Source organism: Cyprinodon tularosa, unplaced genomic scaffold (assembly GCF_016077235.1).
Source record: "Cyprinodon tularosa strain WSP-4 unplaced genomic scaffold, ASM1607723v1 ctg81, whole genome shotgun sequence".
Lineage (NCBI taxonomy): Eukaryota > Metazoa > Chordata > Actinopteri > Cyprinodontiformes > Cyprinodontidae > Cyprinodon > Cyprinodon tularosa.
In genome coordinates this window covers 165,876-192,444 of record NW_024039574.1, presented here as the reverse complement: position 1 = coordinate 192,444, position 26,569 = coordinate 165,876, and the positions used below count along the sequence as shown (strand labels likewise).

Here is a 26,569-nt window from a genome sequence, read left to right as displayed (position 1 = left end):
CCAAGGGTCCTACAATGTCCATCCCTATCTTCTGAAATGGAACGCCTATGACGGGAAGTGGTTGCAGAAGAGAGGGTCTAGCCTTGTGTTTGCTAGTGAGTTGGCAGGTTGAACATGTGCGACAGTATTTTTGAACATCAGTGTAGAGCCCTGGCCAGTGAAAGCGTTGTGCAATTCTCTCTAGGGTCTTAACAGTACCCAAATGCCCCGCCCAGGGTATATCATGACCGAGACCAAGCACTTTCTCTCTCAGGCATTCCGGCACAACTACCTGCTCTACACTGCCATCTTCAGGTTGGTGGTAGAGTAGGCCATCTCTCACAAAATAATATTCACCAGTTAGCCCCTTAGCCACACCAGTTTGCACACCATCAATTTCTGTCACCTTAGCAAATGCATCCTTCAAAGAGTCATCATTCTTCTGCAGATCACTAAGATTACGGGGAGGCTTCCACAAATCTCCATCAACAGGTTTCGGCAACTGGCTGACAACCTTATCTGCTGTGCCTTGCAGCTTAGCACGTCTTCGCTGCCTACGTGTCTTGGGTGTTTTCGTGGCAACAGGGGGGTCAATGTCACACTGGCTATAGGGCAACATCTCACACACTTCTCTGTGCTTCTTCCTGAGCATCCTCCTCAGCAAACTGCTTAGCCATGGCCCTTGTTACGACCATGCTAACAGGCACTGATGACAACACCAGATCAGGCAAAATAAGGACGTCCTGACCTAGCACTACAGGATACCGTAATCCTTGTACAATGCCTGCCCTAAGCAAAAAGAATTGCCCCTGAACCTCCAGACAAACATCTACCACAGGGTACACATGCTCGTCTCCATTCACACAACACACCCTAAGCTGCTCTGCCACCAATACAGCTGACTTATCAATCAGGTGTGGCTGGACTAGGGTGTGTGTACTGCCAGTGTTAAGTAGCGCAAATGTGGGCTCGTCATTCACTGTTACAGGAATTGTCTGCACTTTGGATACAGCATCATCTGCTCTCGGGACATTACAAAAACTGGACCCCTGAGGCTTCCTGTTCGGGCAGTCTCTGGCAATGTGGTTAGGTTTACCACAGTTATGGCATGTAAAAGGCGGCCTATGTGTGGTAGTTGCGGGTGTCGGTTGTCTAGGCGGTGGTGTGTAGGGGCGTGTAGGAGGCCTAGGTGATGGGGTGTAAGGGGAAGTGTAGGTGTGGTGCTGTGGCCTAACCTGACCTAACCCCCTAGGACCAACTCCCCCACCAGGAACCCCAGACTTACCATTGCTGGCTGGTCGGCTGTAGTTCTGGCCCCGGAACACCTTCGGACCCGGTCGAGCTGCCAGGAACGCTTCCACAAGTTCAGCTGCCTGCTGGCCAGTGGCTGGATTGTGCTCCTTAACCCAGACCCGGATTTCAGGAGCTAGGGTGCGCAGGTACTGCTCCAGGACGAGGATTTCTCCAATCTGCTCCACAGTCTTTCCTGCCGGTCTCACCCACTTCTTGTACAGGTCCATCAGTCGGTTGTACAGCTCCCGAGGGGTCTCCTCTGCTCGCACATCTGGCTCCCGGAAACGCTGCCGGTACGTCTCGCCGTTGATTTCATACTTGGTGAGGATTGCTGCCCTCACTTTGTCATAGTCCAAGGTGTCATTCATGTCCATCGCAACATAGGCTGCACGGGCCCGTCCCGTCAGGTACGGGACCAAGTAGATGGCCCAGTCTGCCCTCGGCCACCTGTAGGCCATGGCCAGTCTTTCAAATGTTGTCAGATATTGTTCAATATCATCTCCTTCTTCCAGTTTTGGCACTGCTGCCCTCGTCCAGGACACAGGAGTCAGTGTGGCTGGACCCATTGCAGAGGGTGGTGCTGCTTGCTGTGCTGGAGGCTGCATTGGTGCAGGAGCTGCTGGCGCTGGAGCTGCTGCTGGTGGTGGTGGTGGCCCCACCGGGTTGTGTTGAAGTCTCAGCTGTAGCAGAGCCCCATCGCCGTCATCATCTGGCTGCTGATGCTGCCCCTCACTTGCCTTTCGTCGCTCTCTCTCCAGCTCGTCGTGCACATTGTTGAGCTGAATCTGTACGCTGCGCCATCTCAATTCTTGCTTTTGCGCCTCACTTCGCTGGGCCAGCATCGACTTCTGTAGCAGGCTGTACAGCGCTGTCATGTCCAGGGTCTGCAGCGCACCATCTGCTCCGCCCATGGCTCCGCCCACGGCTCCTCCGGTCTTCTCACCAGCATCATGCTCCTCCACCTCTTCGGCTGTCAACTCCTCCACAGGGTCTTGGGGTAGACGCCGATACGCCATACTTCGTTTGGGCTGAACCCGTCTGCCTGTTGTCGTCGTCTTCTTCCCAGACTTCTTAGGCGCCACTGTCACCACTTCTGAACACCACTTGTGAGAAAGGGGCTTCTCCACCCCCAGCTCATGTCAGGACTGGCCCTCACCAATAAAGGTTAAAGAAGACGGAAACTAGGCAACTGAAAATATCGTGAAGACGGGTGCGTATTTATTTACAGTGCGGAAGTGAGCATACAAAAATATGAGAAACAAAAAAACTGAATAAACGCAAAAGAAAACCGGCCTCAATCAGGCAACACAAAATATAAACTATAACCAAGACTTTAAATACAAACTTCCTTGCACTTACTTTTCCCTTAAACACAGCCTCGCAGCAAGCGTGTGTTCAGCTCACCCTCTCTCAGTAGAATGAAAAAGCCCTGCCCTTTTAAAAGGCTTACAATCTCCAACTTACATCTAATTGGCTCAGAAATCAACCAATAGGAAAATAATGTTACAAAAAGTATTAAAAACACACTTTTAAATCCCCATACAAAATATCATAATATTCCCAAACCAACAATATAAATACTAGAAATGACACAGACAATATTTACACTCATACATGTTTGCAATCCAGCAATACAATAATATCTTCCCCAAAACATTCAACTTCCGGGTGCCAAAAGCTCTCTCCACTGCCAGATCAGTGTATAAGAACTTTGGTTCCGAGAGGCTCTGGTTTCCTCCCGGACCTGATTGTTGACGCACCAGAATGTGAGTAGAGCGGAATGTTTGAATGTAACGTGGGGGTTATTGCAATGCGTGTGGATTACGGTGTCGAGACAACGGGTACCGCGCTGCTCGCTAAGATGGTGAGTAACTGAATGTTCGGACCGAATGTACATACTATTTTGCGTGTGTGTCATCTCGCGCTAGCCGCGGTAAAGAGGAAACTTGTAATGAACAAATGTTTGGCAGGCTACAGGTGCTACGTGCGCATGCGCATGTGTGTGTGTGTGAATGAGAGTGTCTGTGAGTGTCGGCGAGTTCTGTGAGTGTAGGCGAGTGTAGGTAGTGGCGTTTCTGTGAAAAATGTAGTTATGATGTAATTACCATCCCTGGTCATTTTTCACAGTAGTGAGGTATCATACCAAGTCTTACTTATAAACCAATCATAATTTGATCAGTACCTGACAATTACCTACTGTTTTAGAGTTCCCATAACTGCTTGTTACATTACCATCACCTTGCAGAGATTGGACAAACAGAGAGGAAGGACTACCCAAGATGCTGATTCAACATTACAGAATCGAATAAATGGTGACAATGAACAAAACTGATTAATAATCAGAAACCAAAACTATCTCTAAACATAATTTAAAATTCTGAAAAATCACTGAGCTTTTACCCCTTTACCAATAATAAAGGTAACTAAATATATTGCAGTTATTTGTCTTCTGCTGCTTACTTTAAATTAGTTGGAGCCACTCTAACCTTTTGACATGCAAAGTTAGACATATATATTTTTTCTGATATCTTTAAGGACCAGTTCAACTCCTGTAATATGATATGGCCGGAGCCAAAGGATGTGTGGTCAACAGCTTTCATCATTTACACTGCCACAGTGGGTTTCTTTGGACCACTGCTAATCATTTCCCTCTGTTACCTTCTCATTGTTATCAAGGTATGTTTATATGTGTATCACAGCTATCTTCTGTATTTAACTTCAACCAATAAAATTGAATGTTATTCATGTAGGTTAAGTCATCTGGCGCAAGGGTAGGCTTTATTAATCGGCGTCGTTCTGAGAGAAAGGTCACACGGATGGTGGTGGTTATAGTAGTGGTGTTTGTGCTCTGCTGGCTGCCGTTCTTCATCGTCAATATGGTCAACCTGGTGGTCATCATCCCCGAGTCAAGTGCCACCGCTGGGATCTACTTTTTTGCTGTCATCCTGTCCTACGCCAACTCCTGTGCAAACCCACTGCTCTACGGCTTTTTATCAGACAACTTCAAACAAAGCTTCAGAAAGGTTGGTTAATAATCCTACTGCCTAAAAATAACACCTCAGAATTGTTAAAGTTTCCGTTGTGACTCAGTGTTGGACTTTACTCAGTTGGTGTTCATGTTCACTTCCATTTTGTCAGTGTTTTTCTTGTCCAAATTTGCTCTCTATAATAATTTGCACTCTTAGTGTTAGCCAACAAAGCCCTCACCACATTCACACGCTTTCGCCGACATAAACAACATCATCCCTAGAGTTTGGGGTTGCGGTTCTGTTTTAGGATTTATGTGAACCTGGTGATTAGTGCTGGGTCTCCATCATCAATTTCCGCTTCTTCCCTCTTCTACCTTCAACTATATTCACCATAAATTCTTATGAAATTAACCCAAATAAAACAAACTAATAACATACCCAAAGGCAGGTCTTGATGACATTAAAAGCTAGATGAATCTAAACTCTCTGCTTTGGATGGCAGATAAATCTGGGGTAATTTTTTTTTGCACCAGGGTCTATTTTCTATCAAGACTTGTCATTTGAATCGCATATAGAAGAGTTTTACAGATTTTCTTTCTCTCATCTCTTGAATATTGCAAAAATCAGAAACCCTCTGTTAAATCCTCTGTAAATCAAATTTGAGAAACCATTTAATGCCAACAACAAACAGTACAATCCCCTACTATAGTTCAGACTCGGCTTATGTTCACTCTAATCAACCTTACAGAGTGTTTAGCATTTTACAACCTGTCTGAAGTCTTAATAAATTCCTTCATTCCTTTTGTGCCGAATTTCTTATTAATTTGTTTTGTTTTCTGTAATTTTTTTCCTTAGTCCATATTAGTGTCAATTGTTTTCCCATATTATTTTGTATTGTGGGTACAGTTTGTGTTTTTTGTTCAGCTCTCTTTGCGCATTTCTGTGTTTCATTATGACCTCTCTTAGTCCCTCTGCTCAGCACTCTGCCCAAGAAGTCTACATTTTCTGATCAGGCATTCATGGTTTAATTCCCTACTCTTTCTTAGAATTTAAGCCTGTTGTTTTTTGTATTCTTGATTGTTTGGTTCTTCTTTTCCACTCACCTCGGTTCTGTTCCCAGCTCTCTTTGTGCCAAACCTATCATTTTAGTTCATTTCCTTTTCACCATACTGCATACTTCCTTCTTACACCATAATTTATGACAAGATTTATTTATTTTATTTTATTTAACCTTTATTTTACCAGGAAGTCCCTTGAGATAAAATCTATTTTTCGAGGGAGACCTGGCCAAGAGGCAGCAGTACAATAAGACATATAAAAATACATAAAAACAACATAATAAAATCAATCATAAACTAGACTTTAGAATAACAGTTACAATTCTCTGTGCAAGCGGTTAATAAAAATAAATACAGGGGATATTTCCATTAATTTAAGAACGATCTCTTAAACATTTAGAAATGCAATATTGTAGTTCTCTAACCTAAATCAGCCATTAATAAAGGATATTTCAAAAATATTGATAACAGAAGAAAATAGTCTACGTGTTTGCTTTTTTTTACATAAGCATATCGTTTTCATCACTGTTACCAGATTCTAGCTTGATATTTTGTCCAGTTATGTTTTGCATTATGTCCCAGGTTTTTGTTGTTAGAAGGCCTCCTTGCCATCCCCCTAATTGTTAACTCCATTCATAGATTCTACTTCGAATTTATCTTAGGACTGTTCTTGGAAACATAATGTTCTTTCCTTTTACTATTTAGTAATTCTCTTAATAATTTTAAAAATGAACTGGTGTAATAGCAGGATATCCATTCACACTGTCTATTATGGTGAATATTACAGTAACCAAAAAACCTGATTATATGCCCAAGAACTCCTCTTTAAGTCATTTCTATGAGAAACTTTGAGAAAATTAAGGAAGCATACAAAAAATTAAATCAAAATGTGTAGTTTTCTGTAAATATGTTTATAATAATAATCAAACTTTATTGATCTCAGATTGGCAAAATTCACTCTCTGCACTGGAAAAAATCTAAATCAAGATAAGTAATTTTTTTCTTAAAATAAGTGCATTTGTTCTTGGATTGAGGAGGTAAGAGACATTTTGCCAATGGAACAAGATCATTTCCACTTAAAATAAGAAAAAACAAATGCATTGTCTTATTTCAAGTGCATATTATCTGATTTTCTTATTTTAAGAGTAAAATACTCATTCTATTGGCAAACTATCTAATTTTCCAGCTCAAATTAAGGTTAAATACGCTTAATTTAAGACATTTTTACTTATTTTTAGATTGTTTTTCCAGTGTGCATTTAAGCCTTCCTCTTGAGGAGCAGTTGGCTGTCATTGTGCGGCACCTGGGGAGCAGTGTGGGGTTAAGGACTTTGCTCAGGAACCCAGAGTGGAGGCTGTGGGGATCGAATCAAGTACATCCAACCTTCTCATAGCACAAGTGCACTGCCCTAACCACTAGGCCAACACTCCCCACCAGCTCATATAAGAATCACCTGTATAATTTGCTACTTCTTCTTGTTTTGATATGATAAATTAACCATTAGAACACTTGTGCCATTTTCCTTAAAGCTTTGTCATATGGTTGTGAAACTTCTCCAAATAAACTTTCTGGTTGCATTTCTGACACTGCAGGTGCTCTGTGTTAAGGGCTTGAGGTGTGGTGTCAATGGTGTTGATGATGGTGACCCCAGTGCACCGCGCACAGAGAAAACTACAGCACAGGACTGCATCTTGCTCTCCCCTCGAAACGATGCCTACCATGACCTACAAAGCAGCCAGGTAACATATATGTTTGAAATGCATTGGGGGGGTTATATTTGGAGAATCTAAAAGGGAAACATGAAAATAAATGTGTTTCTTAATGTACATACTGCAAATAATATCTAATACCTTTGTTGCCTTTATCTTTTTTTGATTTCTTTGACTTCTCTTTATATATGGGGTCTTGCAATAAATATCGCACACATGTTTACAATTAATGTGTAGTTGAATGCAATTCAGTCTGTCAAATTCCAAATCAGCCGCCTCTGCCTTAATACCACTGTACACTTTCATAAAACAGCCTTTGAAGACAGTTAGAGAGCTTACATGAAAAAAAAGGTTTGGCTCTTTTTTTGCAGCTTCATGGAATCCAATTAGGAAAGCTTTAGATCTGCTATAATAGCTCTGAGACTCCCTTTATGTTACACAAGCCAGTTCAAGGTTATTAAAACATAAGTCACAGAAGTTGGGTTACTGATCTTATATGAGCCTCGTGGAAGTTGTAAAAGCTGTTAAACTACTTAGACTATATTTCACATTACTGTAAAATGTAAAAAAAACATTGGTTTTCTACAACGATTCCAAGTACAAGTATTGTACCATGAACTTGTTTTCATCGTCCTATTCCGTTTAAAGCTACAGTGTGTAATTTTCAGCGACATCTAGCGGTCAGACTGCAGACTGCAGCAACATGACCGTCTCCCCCCCACCGCTTCTCCCCCCCAACAGTACGGCGAGCGTTACGGGACAAAATGTCTTCCACGACGTCGGAATCACCTACCTTCTCAAGTGATGAGGTTTGTTTACATAGATAATTTTACAGATAGTATTTCATTAGTCTGTGTAGGGTATAGATTTCATGTAGACTTAAGATAATAAATATACCCGTTATTTTTTCTACGTCGTTTTGACGTTTTGGTGAGCTGCTTTGCATGTCTATAAACAGACGAAGTAATTGTAGTCATTAGTTTAACAGCAAGATTGTGTTCGCTGGAAGAATATATATTCCCTGTTTACAGAGTCCAAGTCATGTTTGTGGCACGGGGGTTACAAGGCGAGGAAGAGGGAGAGGAAGAGGGCGAGGGCAGAGAGGCCGGGGTGGGCGTGCAGCCAGGGCCAGGCGAGGGAGGGGTGCCAGCGGGGTGAGAGCAGAGGAGGAAAGGCTTGAAGATCTCCAAAGGAGCCGGAGAGAAGTAACCGAGGTATATATCCAGAAAATTATTTTACAGAAAATTACTGAATCATTACCTGTGAAACGTCAGGGACGTTGCTGAATAAGTATACTGGAGAGTAACAGCATCATCACGCAGCATGTTATTGTGTTAGACAGGTCTGAGCATCCTGTACTCCAAAAACTGCAGTGATATTAGACAATTGTGTTTGTAGGATTAATTACCTGTCCAAGAGAAAACTGGCAACTTGAGCGTCACTTTGAAAACCTTTTTCCTCCATCAGTGACTTCCATCGTTTAAATGCCGTGCCAATGTTGATCCGTGTTTTTTGTTGTTTCTTGTCACGCTTGCGTTTATTCTCGTCGTGTTTCCGCTTCTTAGATGACGGGGGTTCGGTGTCCGCCGCTTTTCGTTGTGATACAGAGTAGGCATGATCCTCCATTCGTCCGATGTTTGGCCACACAGTGCCAAACAGTTTGCAAAGTCACTCACGCCTGCCGCCTTGTTCACCTTTCTTGTTACTGAGGCGCAGTATACCTGCTTCTTCTTCTTCTTTGGTTTCAGGCAGACTAAACGCTTCTCAGGCATAATACTGCCATCTACTGTTCAGTACCGTCTCAGTTCATCTCTCTCAACTTGCCGTAGTTATTTTTGAGCGTAATGGGAGATCTCGCAATCGCTAGTTTGTTGCCTCTGCGCTTGCCGTAGCGCAAAGATGTCTGCCTCCATGGCTGCGAGACCCGCTCCTATGTAATTATAAATAACGAATTCTAAGGCAACGCAAATATTATGGTTAAAAGGCTGAGCTCATAGGTGATGATAAATAACATAGTTATGTATAATATATTAAATTTCTGACTTTATATGCCTGTAATTATTACACACTGTAGCTTTAAAGCAAAAGCATGATGAATACGAAGAAACACAGCAGACAGCTCAAGGAAATACTTAGTGAAATCTAATGTAGGTGTGAGTTTTGGGACCGTTTCCTAAACTTTCAACATCCATTCCAAGTAATCGCTGTCTACTTAAACTGAAAAGCCAGACATGGCTTAAGGTTTTGTAATGATCTTAAAACAGAACGCCCAATGTTCAAGGCGAGACAGACACTGGGAAAGTTCAAAGTGTTTATTGAACTACAGCATCGTGGAGTTGATCGTCAGCAGTGGTGGGCTCACTGGATTCTCTGTAGGAGTAGAGGCTCAGGTCAGTGACTTCCAAACTCAAACGAGGAACAACAATGAGCATGAAAGCCACCAACCTGGCACTGTTCAGCCCTAGCCCAGAAGAAGCGGTGAAGTTCCAAAGGAGCGGGACTCTGTTGTTTGTTATGGAGCCAGTACCAGAGATCCAGAAGAGAAGAGGAGAAGTGTCTTGTGGCAGCCAGAGCACGCAGGGGAACCGATGGTAACTGGTCAGGAAACAGACAAAACTAAACACTGGGAAAGCTAGAGTAGTCTCGCTAGAAGCTGAGATAGAGAGAGGCTGGGATAGGGAGACATAAATAGCATCAGGAACAGGTGGATCGGGTCAGAGATCATGAGCGCAGAGCAGAGCAAAGCAAAGCAGGTGAGAGAAAGAGGAAGACCCAGCCTGAAGGTGCCAAGATCATGACAGGTTTCTTTCCAGCCATCAGGACTGACCTTGAACTGTTTTATTTTTGAAGAAGAATAGGCTAAAATTTTGACCTCTGCCTGCCCTGCTAATAAAGACAAACCCAAATCACTTTCAGCTGTTGCACTGATTTAAAAGGCCTTACAGTCTACACTATTATTTCAGATTATTTGCTGAACATATTTAAAACCACATTTCCTTTCCCCCCACCCGTAAATCTGCACTGGTGTTTTATAGATAGTATCGCTTTTACGTCACATATCCGAGTGTGAGCCTAGTGAGGATCACTGCCATATTAGGAAGAGTAAACTGACAAAGCCACCAAAGAAGCAGACAGTACTCACCGTAAATTTTAAAAGTGGTTTGAGTCCTACTGATTTATGTATACCAAGAAAACCTTCTACTACAAGATAAGGGCAAGTATGGCAAAACATTTGCGCTAATCCACCGGGAAAACAGCACCAGTGTGGGGAAATGCTTCAGCTGACAAAGGCTAAGTGCGGAGGGTCAAGAAAGTATGGCAGAAGATTGGTTAAGTCCACCCGGGGGAATAGTGCCAGAACGGGAAGAGGCTACAGCATGCAGAGGCTAGCTATAGAGGCTGACTACAGAAGATCGAGAGATCCTGGTAGAAGATCCGATAAGTCCGCCAGGGAAAAAGAGCACTGAAGGCAAGGGAGAGGCTTCAAGTGGCAAGGAAAAGCACAGAGGTAATTTGAAGAAGCCTGCCATGGAGTCAGAGCATAGAGAGGCTACAGCTGACCGAGGCTAGCCTCTAAGCTAACTGCGGGAGATTTAAGAGCACCACGGATAATAAGAGAGGCATGTTCGAGCACACTGATGGAGAGAAGGCAGCAGTTGTGCAGTGTTTGCACTGGAGGTAGGACCAAGAAACAGTCCTTCTAGGGCTAAATTTAAACAGTTTTTCTTTTTTTTAATCCTCCTAAAACCCTCTTTAGAGTATTCCCAATTCATCCTTTGGCTACATCATTTTCTCTATCTTCCACTTCTGTTTAAAAAAGCTTGTCTCTGCTGCTTTCTTAACTAAAACACTTGTCAATTCATGATACTTTCTCATCTCCTAATTTTTAGACTCAATAATACACTTCCAATGCTTACTACACATGTAGGTCCATTTTTTTATTTGTCAAGTTTAGCCATTTTTGCCGATCCTTCATAAAGCTTGCACCCAAGCTGATCTTTTTTCAACATTCAAATAAAATAACTTGGAGCATCTGGTAGTAAAGTTTGGGTTAAAAATAATAATAGTTAAGAGTTATGGAGAGATTTTCAGGCCACAGTATTCATGGTCTCTGGTAGCATCACTGTTAATCGGTGACCAGAAGTTCAGCCTCCTTTTTTTTGTTTCTTAGTACATTTAGTGGTATTTCTGTTAATTTTGTGACCTTCTCTGCCTTCTAAAGATCCTCCCCCATCCCACTGATTCTCTTGACCCTCAGACTGCGGCTGACCGGAGCCACACCATCCCTAAACACCAAGTTTCCTCCACGTTCCCAGGTACAGCCACTACAGCAATAAACTCCAATGTAACTTCTGAGACAACTGCCGTGGAACCTCCAACCATCACAGCCCTTACTACAGCCTCCTCATTAGCCTCCATTGCTCCACAAGGACAGTAGTGACTGTGGGTGTAAAGGGCTGGTTATACTCCTGCAGCAGTGTGTCGCAGTGAGCTTGACACAGATATTTTTGATTTATGCTCAATATTGAAGCGTGGTCTGTGCTATACGCTGTGGGTCTAGATACGGCCGGGGTGATAAGGAAGTGGGGGCGAGTTTAGTCCAACAATGGAGGGACATGACGGCGACAAATAGCGGGGATCCAAGTGGAAAAAGGGTCCCAGAGTTCTCGCACAGCTCGATCTTCTAGTTGGTCAAACTTCATGAGTTGTTTTCCGCAATTTCGGTCATAAAAACAAAACAAGCCGGCCTCCTGTCTGCAGCACTGTCTGCAGTCAGTTACAATTTGGGAGAGGTGCAGCGGAGTGTCTGTGGAGGGGGCGGGGACGTCTTTTTGTTCACTGCGACACCTACGCAGAGGACCTGGTTTCGAAGTATAAATCAGCCTTAAGAGTGCATCTGTAGATGAGAAATATGCATGCTCGAGTCACTCATTAAAGAGTAATACCTTAAGAACCATATTTTACTAAAATCTGCAGGCCTTTTTTAATTGAATTACAGCATTTGAGCTCATCCCTTTGAGACTCAAAGATTTTTGTTTCCCAAAGCCAAACTCTCCATCAAAATTCCCCTGACATAAGTACCTTTTTGTCATCTCTCAGAAATCATCTCAGCGCTCCTGAAGGGAGAGAGAAACATCCATGTGATGTTTCTTGTTCTTTTTTATTTGTGTAAACAACTCTTAGAGCAAGTAACAATACTTCCACTTAGTACACTTAACCACCTCTGCATCAAGAAAATACAACAGATACAATGTATTTCATATACTGTAATTAGTAACATAAGTTAATTGTCCTATTTCATGGTCACCAATTTCAAATTTCCTACCATACAGTTATGATTAATACAGTATGTATTCATCTCTGGCTTCAGAGATGCATTTTAATCTTTCTTTTTTTAAAGAGAAATTATGGTGGAAAGCACAACCTTTTGGCTTGAAGAAACAAGATTAAATTAAAATAAATATATACACAATATATACATTTATATAAGATTAAACAAATATCACCTCAACCACTCAGTTTTTGCAACCAAGCATGATGTCCAAGTATACATTTTCGTGCAATGCGGATGTTTTTTTTTTTGTTTTTTTTTTGTTTTTTTTAATAGAACTAATGTAGTTAATTTAAATTGGCTGTTTTCCTGCAAGGAATTACTATCACATTCACTGCTTGGAATGTCCTTTCCACAGTTCTTACACCTACGGCATTGAAAATGTACGAGCGATGCTTAAGTGCCAGATTTTTGACAGGAAAATAAAACCAATTAAAATAAGCTAGCATTTCTGATGGAAACAGTGGCCCAAAAATTAGTTGACGACTGCTGAAACCTTTCCTGCAAGTACGCACTGAACACTCACCAGCTTTTTCAATGACAAATAGCCTTTTTTCCTCAACAACTGTGAAAAAAAAGAGGAACTCAGACTGTACAATTCATTGTTAAACCAACTAAATCCAGCTGGTTGAAGTGTTTACAATTGTTTTTATATTTTTGCCTACTTCCAATTGCCTCATGACACTACTTTTCCTTCCTTGTCAAACTTTTCATTGGCTGTTGACAAGACATTACTACTGGGTCAGTAATCCATTTACACTTTCTGAGTGAACTTGTCAAATCCAAAGACATTTAAATGTGACTGAGTGTGGTTCTGCTCTGTTTCCCTCACACTGTTTTGATTATTTACGACTTTGCCCTTCGCACACTAACAGCTTTTATGTACCAACCTACTGTACCATGCCCCGACTAATCCAGACTGTAGACAGACTGTTTCCAGCTTTCTGGATAAATTGGGGATTGTCTATATCTATCTTTATGATGCATGCATTATGAAACACACACACACACACACATATATATATATATATATATATATATATATATATATATATATATATATATATATATATATATATATATATATATATATATATATATATATATATATATATATATAATGTATGTACATACATATGATATACCTTATACTTTTGACCAAGACTGTGGTGTAATTAACCTCTACACATTTTGTGAAGTCTAATACTGTACATTATCTGTTATATTTGTGTAACCTTTCTTGCCATTTTTTACAGTTAGTATATCTGGCTGGCAGCGCAGTTGATTGAATTTGACCTCTTTCTGCTTTAACCTTTTTTTTTTTTTTGTGCTGATGTCTGAGCTTTTTTATTCTTTGCTCTTCTGCTCTTATACAGTGGGCTATATATGGATATAATTTCTTTTTAGAAAAGATGCCGTTTTTTTTATTCCTCACTTTAGCGTGAGCACGTTGCTTTACTGTGTGTGTTACTGTGTGATATAGCTTTGAGTAATTCAACTCTCAATTACCAAATGTGGTATTTGCATGTGCAGCTAAGCACATTTGGCCTTTATCATAATTATAACTGAGATTTTAGCTGTTACATATTCCGAATTGTAATTGGGACAATGTAAAAAATAATGGCTTCACTGCCATTAAATGTACTTATTTTTAACTGATAGTTACTCAATTTAGAATAGCAATTGAGCTCAGTATAGTGATTTTTTTTTATTCTATTGTTTACAAACTGAAAAACTATAAATAAAAATTCAAAGATGTACATTAAGTGCTAGATTTTGCAAGTTGTATTAACATACTGTTGTTTGTGTTTTGTTTCTTATAGTCCATCATTGTATAAACAAATTAATTAAGTTTAGAAATACATATGATTATTTTTTTTACAATTTATTGTGAAAGTACATTAGACCAAATGTGAGCAAAGAAAACCTCCTGCTGCATTGTTGTGCCTTTTGTGTCTTGGAAGAAGTCACTTTGAAGCTCTATGCAGAAGGTGACAGGTTGAACATTATGAAGGACCAACTCTGCCATATTTAAAAATAAATACAGAAATAAATAAATGCTCAATAAATGTATAAGCATACAATTAATTGCCAACAAAAAAAGTGAGACATAAATGTATATAACTCTTAATTAGCTTCTTTATTTATTTGCCTTTGTAATATTTACCTTATTTATTTTTCTGTCCTTTATAATCTTCAACTTTATTTTTTAATTACTTATATTTTTAAGTATTTATTTATGTGCATGTTATAATATTTTTGTCTGTTTTATTCTTCCTTTGTATTTTTTTTACCTTAGCTATTTCTTCGCCGCTGTTTATTTCTCTCTGCCCTTTTTACATTTCTCTCTGCCCTTTTTACATTTCTCTATGCCCTTTTTACATTTCTCTATGCATTTCTGTCTCATTATGCAAATGAGGAGGGGGTGTGTCCTAGAGAGTCAACTTCTGCTCATTGGTTGGCTTGGCGGCCCATCTTCTTAACTCACAGAGCTCAGAGTACTAAGTTAAATATTCTCTTTTCTGTTGCTGTTGTTCAATAAAAGTACGTTTTAAGATCATTTGAGGCGAGAACCTTATACTTTTAAGCATCACCATATGGCCCATTCACAGATTTAATGCGTAATTTAAAAGAAAATGTGACGAACTTGAGAGGACCGCGGCAACCAGCAAAGCTCCGAAGCTGACGGCAGCCAGGTCTAACCACAGCCCAATCTGCAGCGGCCCTCTCTCGGCATAGCCGTGTGTGAAGCGTGTTGGTAAGCATTTTACTACATCGGTCGAATCTACAGGAGGAGAGTCTGATGTCGAGTCTGAAGTCATTAGAACTTGAGTAGGGACTTTGCCAAACTTTGCCAAATACAACAAAAAATCGCCATCATAGCATGGCTATAGACCTGGCTGCCGTCAGCTTCGGAGCTCCGCTGGTTGCCACGGTCCTCTCAAGTTCGTCACATTTTCTTTTAAATTATGCATTAAATCTGTGAATGGGCCATATGGTGATAAGGTTCTCGCCTCAAATGATCTTAAAACATACTTTAATTGAACAACAGCAACAGAAAAGAGAACATTTAACTTAGTACTCTGAGCTCTGTGAGTTAAGAAGATGGGCCGCCAAGCCAACCAATGAGCAGAAGTTGACTCTCTAGGACACACCCCCTCCTCATTTGCATAATGAGGCATAAATGCATAGAGAAATGTAAAAAGGGCAGAGAGAAATGTAAAAAGGGCAGAGAGAAATAAACAGCGGCGAAGAAATAACTAAGGTAAAAAAATACAAAGGAAGAATAAAACAGACAAAAATATTATAACATGCACATAAATAAATACTTAAAAATATAAGTAATTAAAAAATAAAGTTGAAGATTATAAAGGACAGAAAAAATAAATAAGGTAAATATTACAAAGGCAAATAAATAAAGAAGCTAATTAAGAGTTATATACATTTATGTCTCACTTTATAATTTAATTTCTACTTACATTTATTTGTTTATTGTATTTTTGTTGGCAATTAATTGTATGCTTATACATTTATTGAGCATTTATTTATTTCTGTATTTATTTTTAAATATGGCAGAGTTGGTCCTCCATAGAACATGAGCAAGTGGACAAAAAAAATTAAAATAAAGGAGGCAGTGTGGAAACTGATCATAGGTTGTAATCATCAAGCCTTTTACACAGAAATGTTTTGAGTAAATAATATTCCTTGTTGTAAAGATGTGAATGTTCTTGAAATAAAATGTTCTCAAAGTCTGGTCACATTTCTCAATGTTTTTGTTGCAGAAATGCGTCCTACCATCTCCAAATAATCATACTGACTCTGTTGATTAAAATCATTGAGTGGATTTTCGGAGGACAGAAGGCTGATTTTTCATCTCGAGGACTGTTTCTGCTTTCAAGCTCAGGTTGAAGTTCAGCGTTATCTTATGTGTTTATTTTATAGACCTGAAAACTCAACACAGATTGAAAACTCTGTACCAGCCTTAAAGGACCTAGCACACAAGTGAAATACACCCAGTCATAGCTACTATATCATCTTTCAATGAGAAGGTTTGACTTTAAACAGGCCTTACTATTTTATATATTTTGGAAGAGTTCTTGTGCACTGGTAGGTTTTAATGAAAAGTCATCAGACAGGATAGAGAGTAAGAGGAGAAAGAGAGCAAATACAGCAAAGGATCTCATTTGTTTATAAAGAAATGCTTCACAAGACAGTAAAGGTGTAAATTCAGGAAAGGTTATTTTCTTGGTTAGCTCTTGCATTTTCTTGTGTTGGTGTTAAATTCACTTCATCTGTGGACAGTGACACTAGGGTATTAGCACATTAGCACTACACAGTGGAAAAGATCTAAATCTAGATAAGTAATTTTTTTTCTTAAAATAAGAGCATTTATTCTTGAATTGAGGAGATAAGAGACATTTTGCCAATAGAACAAGAAAATTAAGATTTAAAATAAGAAAACACAATTGCATTGTCTTATTTCAAGTGCATATTATCTAAAGAGCTTATTTTAAGAGTAGAAATACTCATTCTATTGGCAAATTATCAAATTTACCTATTCAAATCAAGGGTAAATACACTTCATTTAAGACATTTTTACATATTTCTAGATCATTTTTCCAGTAAATTATTCCCACCGATAATTTTATTCAAAGGGTGAAAGTATAGAACAGATCCACAAAAAAATCCCACTACTATTCTGAATTACCATTTGTAAAACTAATATAATCTAAACCTTAATGTATATATTCCAAAAGGAGTTTTGATACTCTTACCGGGACTGTGGCTATAATTATGAACCAAATTAAAAGGCCAGCCACATGTTGTTGTAGAAATATTATTTGAAAAGAAGAAAACAACAACAGCTTAATAATGTGACATAATTAGGTAAATCTCATTCACACACAGAAACACAATGCATTTGAAGGTCATTGACTGCATAAATCTCAATATTCAGCTCACCGTCTCTCGAGATAAGCATGACTGAAACGAATACAAAGCAGCATGATCCAATAATGCAGAAATTATCTCTTCCTCACATCTAATTTGTTCCACACACAAAGTAACTCTCAAACAAAAAGCAGACAGAAGACACAAAAGCAAGACTTGGGCTACTTTTTATTACAGAGGAGGTACAAAGTACAAACGATTTGAGAGATAAAAAGCAAAAGCTTCAGGACAATTTGAAGTAATGCAACAAAATAAAGTTAGGACCATTTTAATCATCTTTAAAGCGTTTTATAAGAGAAAATCCAATATCTTCAAAACCAGAAGGAAACTTATGAATGAATTTCAAAATATTTAGCAGAGTTTTTTCTGCAAATACTCCTTTATCATACACTTGAATGCTGATATTTGGATGCATAGCACCAAGAAATAACTTGCTTCCTAGGCTTGCTCTGTCTAGTAATTAAGTAATTTGCTGGTGGTGTAATGGGGTGGGGTGTGGTGCACTCTGGCTCCCTCAAAACCAGTCAAGCATTGTCCAAGAATCTGTGTATGGGTCCAGAGCAATCCCCTGGGGCGAAGCGATCACACAGCCCGAGGGCTGACCTTAGCAGCTTGTCAGAGGACATTATTGTCCTGTGGCCATTGTGCGTGAGGAAAAAAAATGGCTGCACAGATGAGAAAAAGACAAGACAGCAAATATTGTTATAACACAAGGGGTAGGCTTATTTTCCCTTCAGCTATAGTCAAGCTGAACATCAAATGTTATAACATGTTTTTAATTTATGGTGGAATTCGACCTAAAGAAGTCTGTGGTGTTTATAGATGCGTAGCCATATATGGCTCAACAATGATCTACACTGAAAACTGACAAGCAGATATTTTGTAAAGGAGAGTGAAATTAGGATGGCCCTTGATTACAAAAAATTTGAATATTTTCAGTTGTAGGGAAGTCATATTTAAACGTCAAATCATTCTGGCTTAAACATGTATATAAATTTACTCTTTATCAGACGACATTGTCCTAAGAGTTAGAAAATTTTTATTTAAAAAAAAAATCCTGTCTTAAAATCTGTGTTGTTGTTTTTTTTATTATTATATGCAGGCCAGTTAGTTATACATCAGCTTGTACACCTAAATTCGGTCAATCATATATCAACGGTCATCTGTCAATCATTTTTTTCAGTCATATCATTTTGACTCATATGTCGCAGCTAATATAGGCAACAGTTGAAATAAGAAATAAGAATCAATTTACTTTCCCATTAAGTTACATCCCAGTGTTCATGAGGATGGGTGTCTGTGTCTTCGGCAGGCATAGATCTAACAGAACTGGCAGCGTTGCGAGGCAATGGCTCAAACATGTACGGCTGTAAGCCTTCTACACCAAACCAAGCTTCTGCTGCTCTGGCATTCTCTTCCACAACATCTTCATCTCCGCTTTCCTCCTCTAAATAATAAATGTATGACTGAGGAGACTCATCCATGACCTCTGACACAAAACTCTCCTCCTCTTGCATGTTTCCGCTGTCCATAACATTCCTTGACAGTGTCATATCTAAGTCACCAATTTAGTGCTACTTGGTCCCAATGTAATTTCCCATTGGGAACCTATTAACACTAAGCTGCTAACTGGTTAGCAAGATGCTTCTGACAAACCGGCCACAACCAAACTTGCTTGCGAACCTTCCGCTACAACAACCCCGCCCCCTTGATAAATGACCAATCACATTCACTTTATTCACTCGTGTCAAGTCGGGCACCCCTACGACTTTAAAAGTAAATTCAATCTGAAAAACTCACACAGAGAAAAAAGATAGTTAGAAGAATTTATTGATAAGAAAGTATAGTCTTTGGCGCTCAGACCTCGGCAGGAACATTCATGCTGAATTATGCTTTAACATGCATGAGTAGATGAATGTGAATAGGGATGTTCCCCCCGGGCCTGAAACTGGTGGTGGTTTAATCCGAGCTGGTTGACAAGGTGATCTGCTGGGCAGAATTGTGGGACTAGAAGACTGAGGGAGCTGACGCCGGGGCTTCACTCAGACTCGGATATAGAGGTCCTGCTCGGTGATGCAGGTACCGTGAAGTGTCCATGATGAGCAAGCATGAAGCGACAGTGGAGAGGAAAAACTCCCCTTTGGGAAGAAACCTCTGGCAGAACCGGGCTCAACATGGTGGTCTTCTGCCGGACCAATGCGATGAGACGAGGGATGGTGACAATTGGGATTAATACTCTCTGATGAGGTTGAGGTGAAGTCGTGTCATGGAGGACGATTCAGCTGCGATGGCGGAGAAGGGGATGGAGGTGGGTGAATTGTCGTCTGGATCGAAATCCGACATTGCGATTGCAGGATAGCGGCTGTGGTGAGATTTGAGGGAGTTTATAAAGTGGAAGCAGGACGCTGATTGGGCTTCGTGGTGGAGTAGTTCAAAGCTGATTGGCTCGCTTCGGAGACGGATCGGCTTCTGATGATGTGAGGTAAGTCAGAGTTTCTTCAATTGAACTTTCGCTAGAGCTTCATTTCAATCTGAAAAACTCACACAGAGAAAAAAGATAGTTAGAAGAATTTATTGATAAGAAAGTATAGTCTTTGGCGCTCAGACCTCGGCAGGAACATTCATGCTGAATTATGCTTTAACATGCATGAGTAGATGAATGTGAATAGGGATGTTCCCCCAAAAAGCCGAGGTCGAGGCCGGAGAGTCCGTATGCTCGTAGGGCATACGCTAGGGACAGAATAAAGAATGCGTAATGAAATGCTGAGAAGGTTTGCAAACAACTTACCGAGCCAGGTTGTTGATGAGGATGGCGACCACGGTTGACGCCGAGAACTTACCGATGATGATTTACCCATGATGATGATGATGAACCCATGATGATGATGATGATGAACCCATGATGATGATGATGATGAACCCATGATGATGATGATGATGAACCCATGATGATGGTGATGATGATGATGATGAACCCATGATGATGATGAACCCATGATGATGATGAACCCGTGATGATGATGAACCCATGATGATGATGAACCCATGATGATGATGATGATGATGATGATGAACCCATGATGATGATGATGATGATCCCATGATGATGATGATCCCATGATGGTGATGATGATGATGATCCCATGATGATGATGACGATGATGATCCCATGATGATGATGACGATGATGATCCCATGACGATGATGATCCCATGATGATGATGACGATGATGAGTCCTGCGGATGATGATGACGATGGTGCATCCCATTATGATGACGATGATAATGAATCTTGCGGATGAGTCTGATAATGAATCTTGCGGATGAGTCCATATAGAACATATAACATGACGGGATACAGACATGACGAGACGCAGACATGGTGCATATTGATGCATTGGAAATGCAAGCAAAATGGCGTAGGGATGCATGACGAGACACGACGAGACACAGATAGGGAGCATGTGATGCATGGGGAATGAATCTTGCGGATGAGTCTGATAATGAATCTTGCGGATGAGTCTGATAATGAATCTTGCGGATGAGTCCATATAGAACATATAACATGACGGGATACAGACATGACGAGACGCAGACATGGTGCATATTGATGCATTGAAAATGCAAGCAAAATGGCGTAAGGGATGCATGACGGGACACGACGAGACACAGATAGGGAGCATGTGATGCATGGGGAATGAATTTTGCGGATGAGTCTGATAATGAATCTTGCGGATGAGTCTGATAATGAATCTTGCGGATGAGTCTGATAATGAATCTTGCGGATGATTCTTGCGGATGGTTACATATATGAAGAATTGATGCATTAGGGAATGCATGCTAAATGGTGTCAAGGATGCATGACGAGACACAGACCAGACGTGACGTGACACACAGGAGAATGCATATAATGCCTGTCATAAAGGTGAGATTGCATGAATGCGAGCCAGAATGAAGATAGCATGAATAGCAAGGAGACAGCATGGAAGACTGCATGAAGCAGGGAATAATGAAGAAAACTGATAAGGAGTGGGAGTAGAAAATGGGTTAGAGGATGGTCGTGATTAGGTCAGAAAATTATGAAAATGAGTTGAACCACCACCAGTATTTGTAATAGAGTTACCTAGAGGCAGAGAGAGCACTGAGCTGAGAGAATTGGTGAGAGTTCTGGGCGGATGAATGAGGTATAGGCTGGTGAGCCATCGGCCCAGAGCTGAGGGAAGCCTCAGAACCCCGCGAGTAGCTGCAATGCAGCTGCTCGGTCCAGAACGAATGCCCAGATTACCTACTAGAGGGAAGGCCACGTGATTCTAAGAGTATCCTAAGGTGGTGAAGAACCATCAGTGGACGTAGGGTAATGCTTGGGCGAATAAAAGTGCTGAATGCCTGAACATGACGCACTGAGATGATGAAACGTTAGTGACTGCTGCCAGTGATGCTTCTGATGAAGGCATGAGAGACTGGGAGGAGGAGTGACTTATTAGTGGCTTCAACTACTACGAAGTTATCGCAGTGGGCGGACGCGATTCCTTCCCAAGCCCCACGATGCAAGCTAGCTAGGGTTAGACCTCACACGAGCATAATGGGTGTGAATAAAAGAGGCCATGAACCACCTGTCCTGAAGAACCCCCCAAAACCTACGGATGCAGCATCCGAAAAATTTTGAAGCATGGCAGGAGATAGATAATTTCGACATAGAAAAGAAATTTGTTCCAATTAGAAGCAGTCAGACCAGAGATCCGAACGGCAGCCTACGTTCAGTAATCTGACCAAGGAGAGGGACGGAAATTGCCGGATCAAGCAACTGGGAATGAAAGCGCGGCCTTGAGAAATAGCGCATGGCAAATTAGCTGACCTAGCAAGGAGCGCAATTGGCATTTAGAAATGACTGATGTAGAACATCAGTTTGTGTGTTTTTTTTTTTTTTTTATTTGAAGAAGAAGAAGACAGAACGATAATCAGAAGTAATAATAAGGGGTGGTAAGATGACGGGCTGCTAAGACTGAGGTACGATATATATGAAGCGTGCACGGCGGGGACAGACTGATCGGATGGCCTTCCTGCAGAAGCTCTGAGTAATCACGATAGATGCTGAATGCGGCCAAAATTTGGCCAATAGAAAGATCTCTGGTAGACGGAGATCGGATGATTTAAGAAAAACGGTGACGTCACCTGCTGATCGACTTCAGGGGAGGGAAGAATAAGAGACTAAATTAAAATATTCCCCTGAATAATTTAGAACGAGGCTAGGGAAAATATCAGCATGTGTGTTAATATAAGTATGCCTGATAGAGGCAGACGAAGCATAAGAGCAAACTCAAATAGATAGAAAATTATGAATGAAAACATGGTTGAATACGTCTTACCCTAAGGCTGGCCCAGGGCGGGCGTTCCCTAATGTGAATGAGGGGAGGGGGAGGTCCGTCTGAGCAGACAGCGGCAGGGATGATGTGGCAGTGCAGGGATTCCCACGTTTGGAGCGTGCGGACAGCGTCGAAGGATTGAGTGAGAGAGTCCGGTGGAGCGGAGGGAGGCTGAGAGCTGTTAAACGCCAGAAGGACTAGACGGGGGAGCTGCTATGAATCAGGAAGCTGGAGAAGGTCCAAGGCTGCATCGAAACGATGAGAAGGAGCGGGCGTAGCGGTGACTGCTGCTGGGACAGATCCGGGAGGCCTTCTGCGCCTGGCGAGGGGAGCGGAGGACTTGCATGTCTTTTGCGGCCAGGAATCGGAGCGGATTGAAGCGGAAGGCGAGGGAGATGAATCACGAGGAGGTAGGAGGGAGGCTCGTCAAGACATCTGAGCAGAGTCTAGGTCGGAGCCTGGCAATATACCCTTGGAGTGTAACGTGGAAGAAGGAGATGAGAGCGGCTAGACGGGAGTTTCTCCGAGCGGGGAAAATTGAATTGTCGTCTGGATCGAAATCCGACATTGCGATTGCAGGATAGCGGCTGTGGTGAGATTTGAGGGAGTTTATAAAGTGGAAGCAGGACGCTGATTGGGCTTCGTGGTGGAGTAGTTCAAAGCTGATTGGCTCGCTTTGGAGACGGATCGGCTTCTGATGATGTGAGGTAAGTCAGAGTTTCTTCAATTGAACTTTCGCTAGAGCTTCATTAATTAGCATCAAATACAACATATAACAAAAGTTTAAAAAAACAATCCACTGGACCTTGTTTCCAAGTTTGAAGATGTTTTGCTTCCCATCCAGGAAGCTTTTCAAACTGTCAGAATTAGCGTTGAAGCTTTATAGAGTTGCCCTAAACAAAGCCTTGTTTATGCTTAGAAAACATGCAAATTGAACGGAAGAACAGGTTCGCCCCTTAGAAATGCAATACCTGATACTGGTTTATGCCTGTGAAGGAGGGTTTTTAGGGGCATTGCAGCCCCCAACTCCCAGAGGAGATGTTTTGGTCTCCTGCATGGGGGTTGGGGGCTGAGATGATAGCGGGAAGGAATCAACTCTATTGCTGCGTTGTAGGATTTTGAGAGCTGAAACCTGAGTCCACCCCCTCTGTTTAAGATTGTTTATTCTCTCTTCACAGAAATGGGTCTGAAGGAAGCCATCCTACCTGTTCACCATGTTATTTATGAAGGTATTTTTTTTCTGAATTCCACAACATGTTACCCAGTGCTCAATCTCCCACCTGTGGGCAGACTTACCCTCCTGGAATTAAGCCCAATGAGCTCCTCCTCTTTCAAATTCAAGCCCATTTAAAATAGAAGATGTTAGTAAACCTAGAAAAGTGTAAAAACTATTCTGCTAGTGAAAATATATTCATAGCAATTGAACTTTCCCATATTTTGTCACAATCAGATAAAATAGTAAAAAACTAATAAGTAGTCATTTGAATGATGATAATTTAAAGTTATTTTAAAGAGGAAGGAATATATTGTAAAATGTATAGAACATACCCTATGACTGCTAAATGGTCTTTCTTACACTTTTAACATACTTAACACCAATGAAACATGGTTTAAAGTATCAAATAAGTAAATATCAGTAATCATCTGAGCCAGTTCTTTTGAACCTACTCATTTTTATATTTCTGGCATTTTTCATATTTTTACCTCATGTTTTTATTCTATTTATGTGTTTGATGACCCTTTAATATTGTGTAAAGCCCCTTATATTACCCTCTGTATCAATGTTGAGCTAAATCTACATTGTCTACCTTCTTTTAAAATAGACTTTTAGACTTTCTCAAATAATTAGTTTACATAGTGTTAAAGCTTTGCTTTCTTAGTATTATTAGTACTTTGCATAGCGGTGGCTGCACACAGGGAGCTGTGGGGAAATTATTAAAAAAAAAATTTGTGATAAATGTCAAAGTATCAACAAAACCACCTCTAAAGAACACTCAAACATAGAACTACCCTTTTGAGATGTTTTTGTGTGCACCATGCTCCAATTTAAATGAGCACACAAGATAATAAAAAGCTAATCAACACACACAAAAAAATAACCTCTCTCTAAGATGTCACAGAATAAGTGGGTCTCAGAGGAGACCAGAAAGATGTTCACTGAGGAAAAAAGTTGGCACTTATCTCCAAATCTAATCAGCCACCTGCAGCCTTCTATATTCATTAAAACACTCTGGTTTCAGGTTGTCTACGTAGAGTGACAACAATCTCTCAAATATACAAAATGCTTAAGTAAAAAAGAAGATTTCCTATATTTTTCTATTACATGTGTAAATCGGTTTATTGTTGCGTCTAACAAGCAAGAGGTCCACTTCAGATTGTTTGAGAGATTTCGATGTTAGAATAGCACACAAACCACCTACTCCCAGTGCTTTGCTTAGAAAGACCATACATTGTTTGCTCTTGAGGGAATTAAACATATCTTTTGATTTCATTTTAGTTTTTTTACACATACATAAAACAAGCATCATTAGCTCTTGGTAGTCTGTTTGCTAAATAATTTTTTCTGGATACAGAGCTGCTAAAGGCATGGCTGTCAAACTGTGGTACCAGAGATTGTAAAAGGTTCAGTTAGACACAATTTTTTTTCATTTACTGCGGAACCGACAGCTTGTGAATTTGAATCATTGGTGAGACATGAGGGTTTGATCCAACTGAGCCATAATCAGGACACACAGGGAGTAATCTTCAGGTTTAATAACACAGGAGGTTGGCAGGAATCAGTGATGCTGTGAAAGCAGAAGTAGGAAACAGGATCTGAAAGTTCTTGAATCAGTTGTCAAGGCACAAAAACAAGGTCAAACACAGAAAGGCAGAGTGAGGCTAACAAATCCAGGAGTTTGGCAGGAGGCAGCAGTTAGGAGGCAGAAACAAGGTTAAAATCAGGCAGGCAAGGCAGAAATTCATTACATTTATTCACACAACAGCTTTTGATAATCTGCTACTGTTTGTCAGCCAGAGAGCAGCTTATATAGCCAGGTCGACAGGTGGAGTGCATGAGGCATGATTAGGGTGTAAGCAGGGGAGAGCAGGTGGGAACAATTATCTAAATTTCTAGAGCACAGAGAGGATATGAGCAGACAGAGGAGGTAGAAAAAAAACAAGTCAGAATCAAAACAGTACCTGTATCTCTAGCAGTGCTCAGATGAAATGTTGGTGTTGTTTGTAAGGCAAATGGATGCATGAAAAAATAAACCTAAGGAAAACCTACAATAGCCTTTGTGTTTTTCTTACACTTTTGGATTCATTGGTATTCAACATCAGTTATAGAACTGAAAAAAAAACTTTAATGAGATAACCAAAAAACTCATACTGAAGAAAGAATATTTACTTTTTAGCATAAAATCCATTTATCCACCCATCTTGTTCCACTTCTCTATCTGGGTGGAACTGGTGCCTAGTTCAAGTAGTCTGCGGGTAAAAGGCGGGGTACACCCTGGACAGGTCGCCAGTCTGTTGCATTATTATAAAAGCTAATAAACAAATAGATAAATACTATTTCTAAAAATTAGGACACTGTGCCACTCTTCTTAAAGGAGTAATAAGTGAGCTTTTACCACTAGGTGCTCTGTCTGCAGATATATATTTGATACAACTTTCAATCAAGCTCAAGAACATGACACAAGAGATAATTTGGTTATATAAGTTAATAATTACAATGTTAGGAAAAAGAAGAAGATGATCAACTCCTCCCATTAAATTCAGACTAACTACACATTATGAACTTGTACTTACTGTATACTCCTCATCTTGTGCTGAGATTGGTTCTTGGGGGGAGCAGTCTCAGTAAAGATTCCAAGACCTCCCTCTCCCCAGACACCTCCTCCAGCTCTGCGGGGGGAAGCCTCTTTGATGCTTC

The 26,569-nt window shown here is 40.6% G+C and overlaps 1 protein-coding gene and 1 long non-coding RNA gene across 2 annotated transcripts in view; one reads left to right on the top strand and one right to left on the bottom strand.

Annotated features, from left to right (window-relative positions):
- LOC119774361 (somatostatin-like receptor F_48D10.1) overlaps positions 1-11,582 on the top strand; it is a 21,670-nt gene extending 10,088 nt beyond the window's left edge. Inside the window, exons 3-6 of the mRNA XM_038271836.1 lie at positions 3,808-3,948; positions 4,023-4,295; positions 6,892-7,038; positions 11,231-11,582. Coding sequence (XP_038127764.1) covers positions 3,808-3,948; positions 4,023-4,295; positions 6,892-7,038; positions 11,231-11,446 — 777 coding nt within the window. The 3' untranslated portion in view covers positions 11,447-11,582. The remainder of the gene's footprint in view (positions 1-3,807; positions 3,949-4,022; positions 4,296-6,891; positions 7,039-11,230) is intronic.
- On the bottom strand, positions 9,107-26,569 carry LOC119774374. The gene is made up of 3 exons (XR_005279530.1): positions 26,446-26,569; positions 9,454-9,603; positions 9,107-9,378 (listed from the first exon to the last, which is right to left on the bottom strand). It is a non-coding gene; the product is annotated as an uncharacterized LOC119774374 (long non-coding RNA).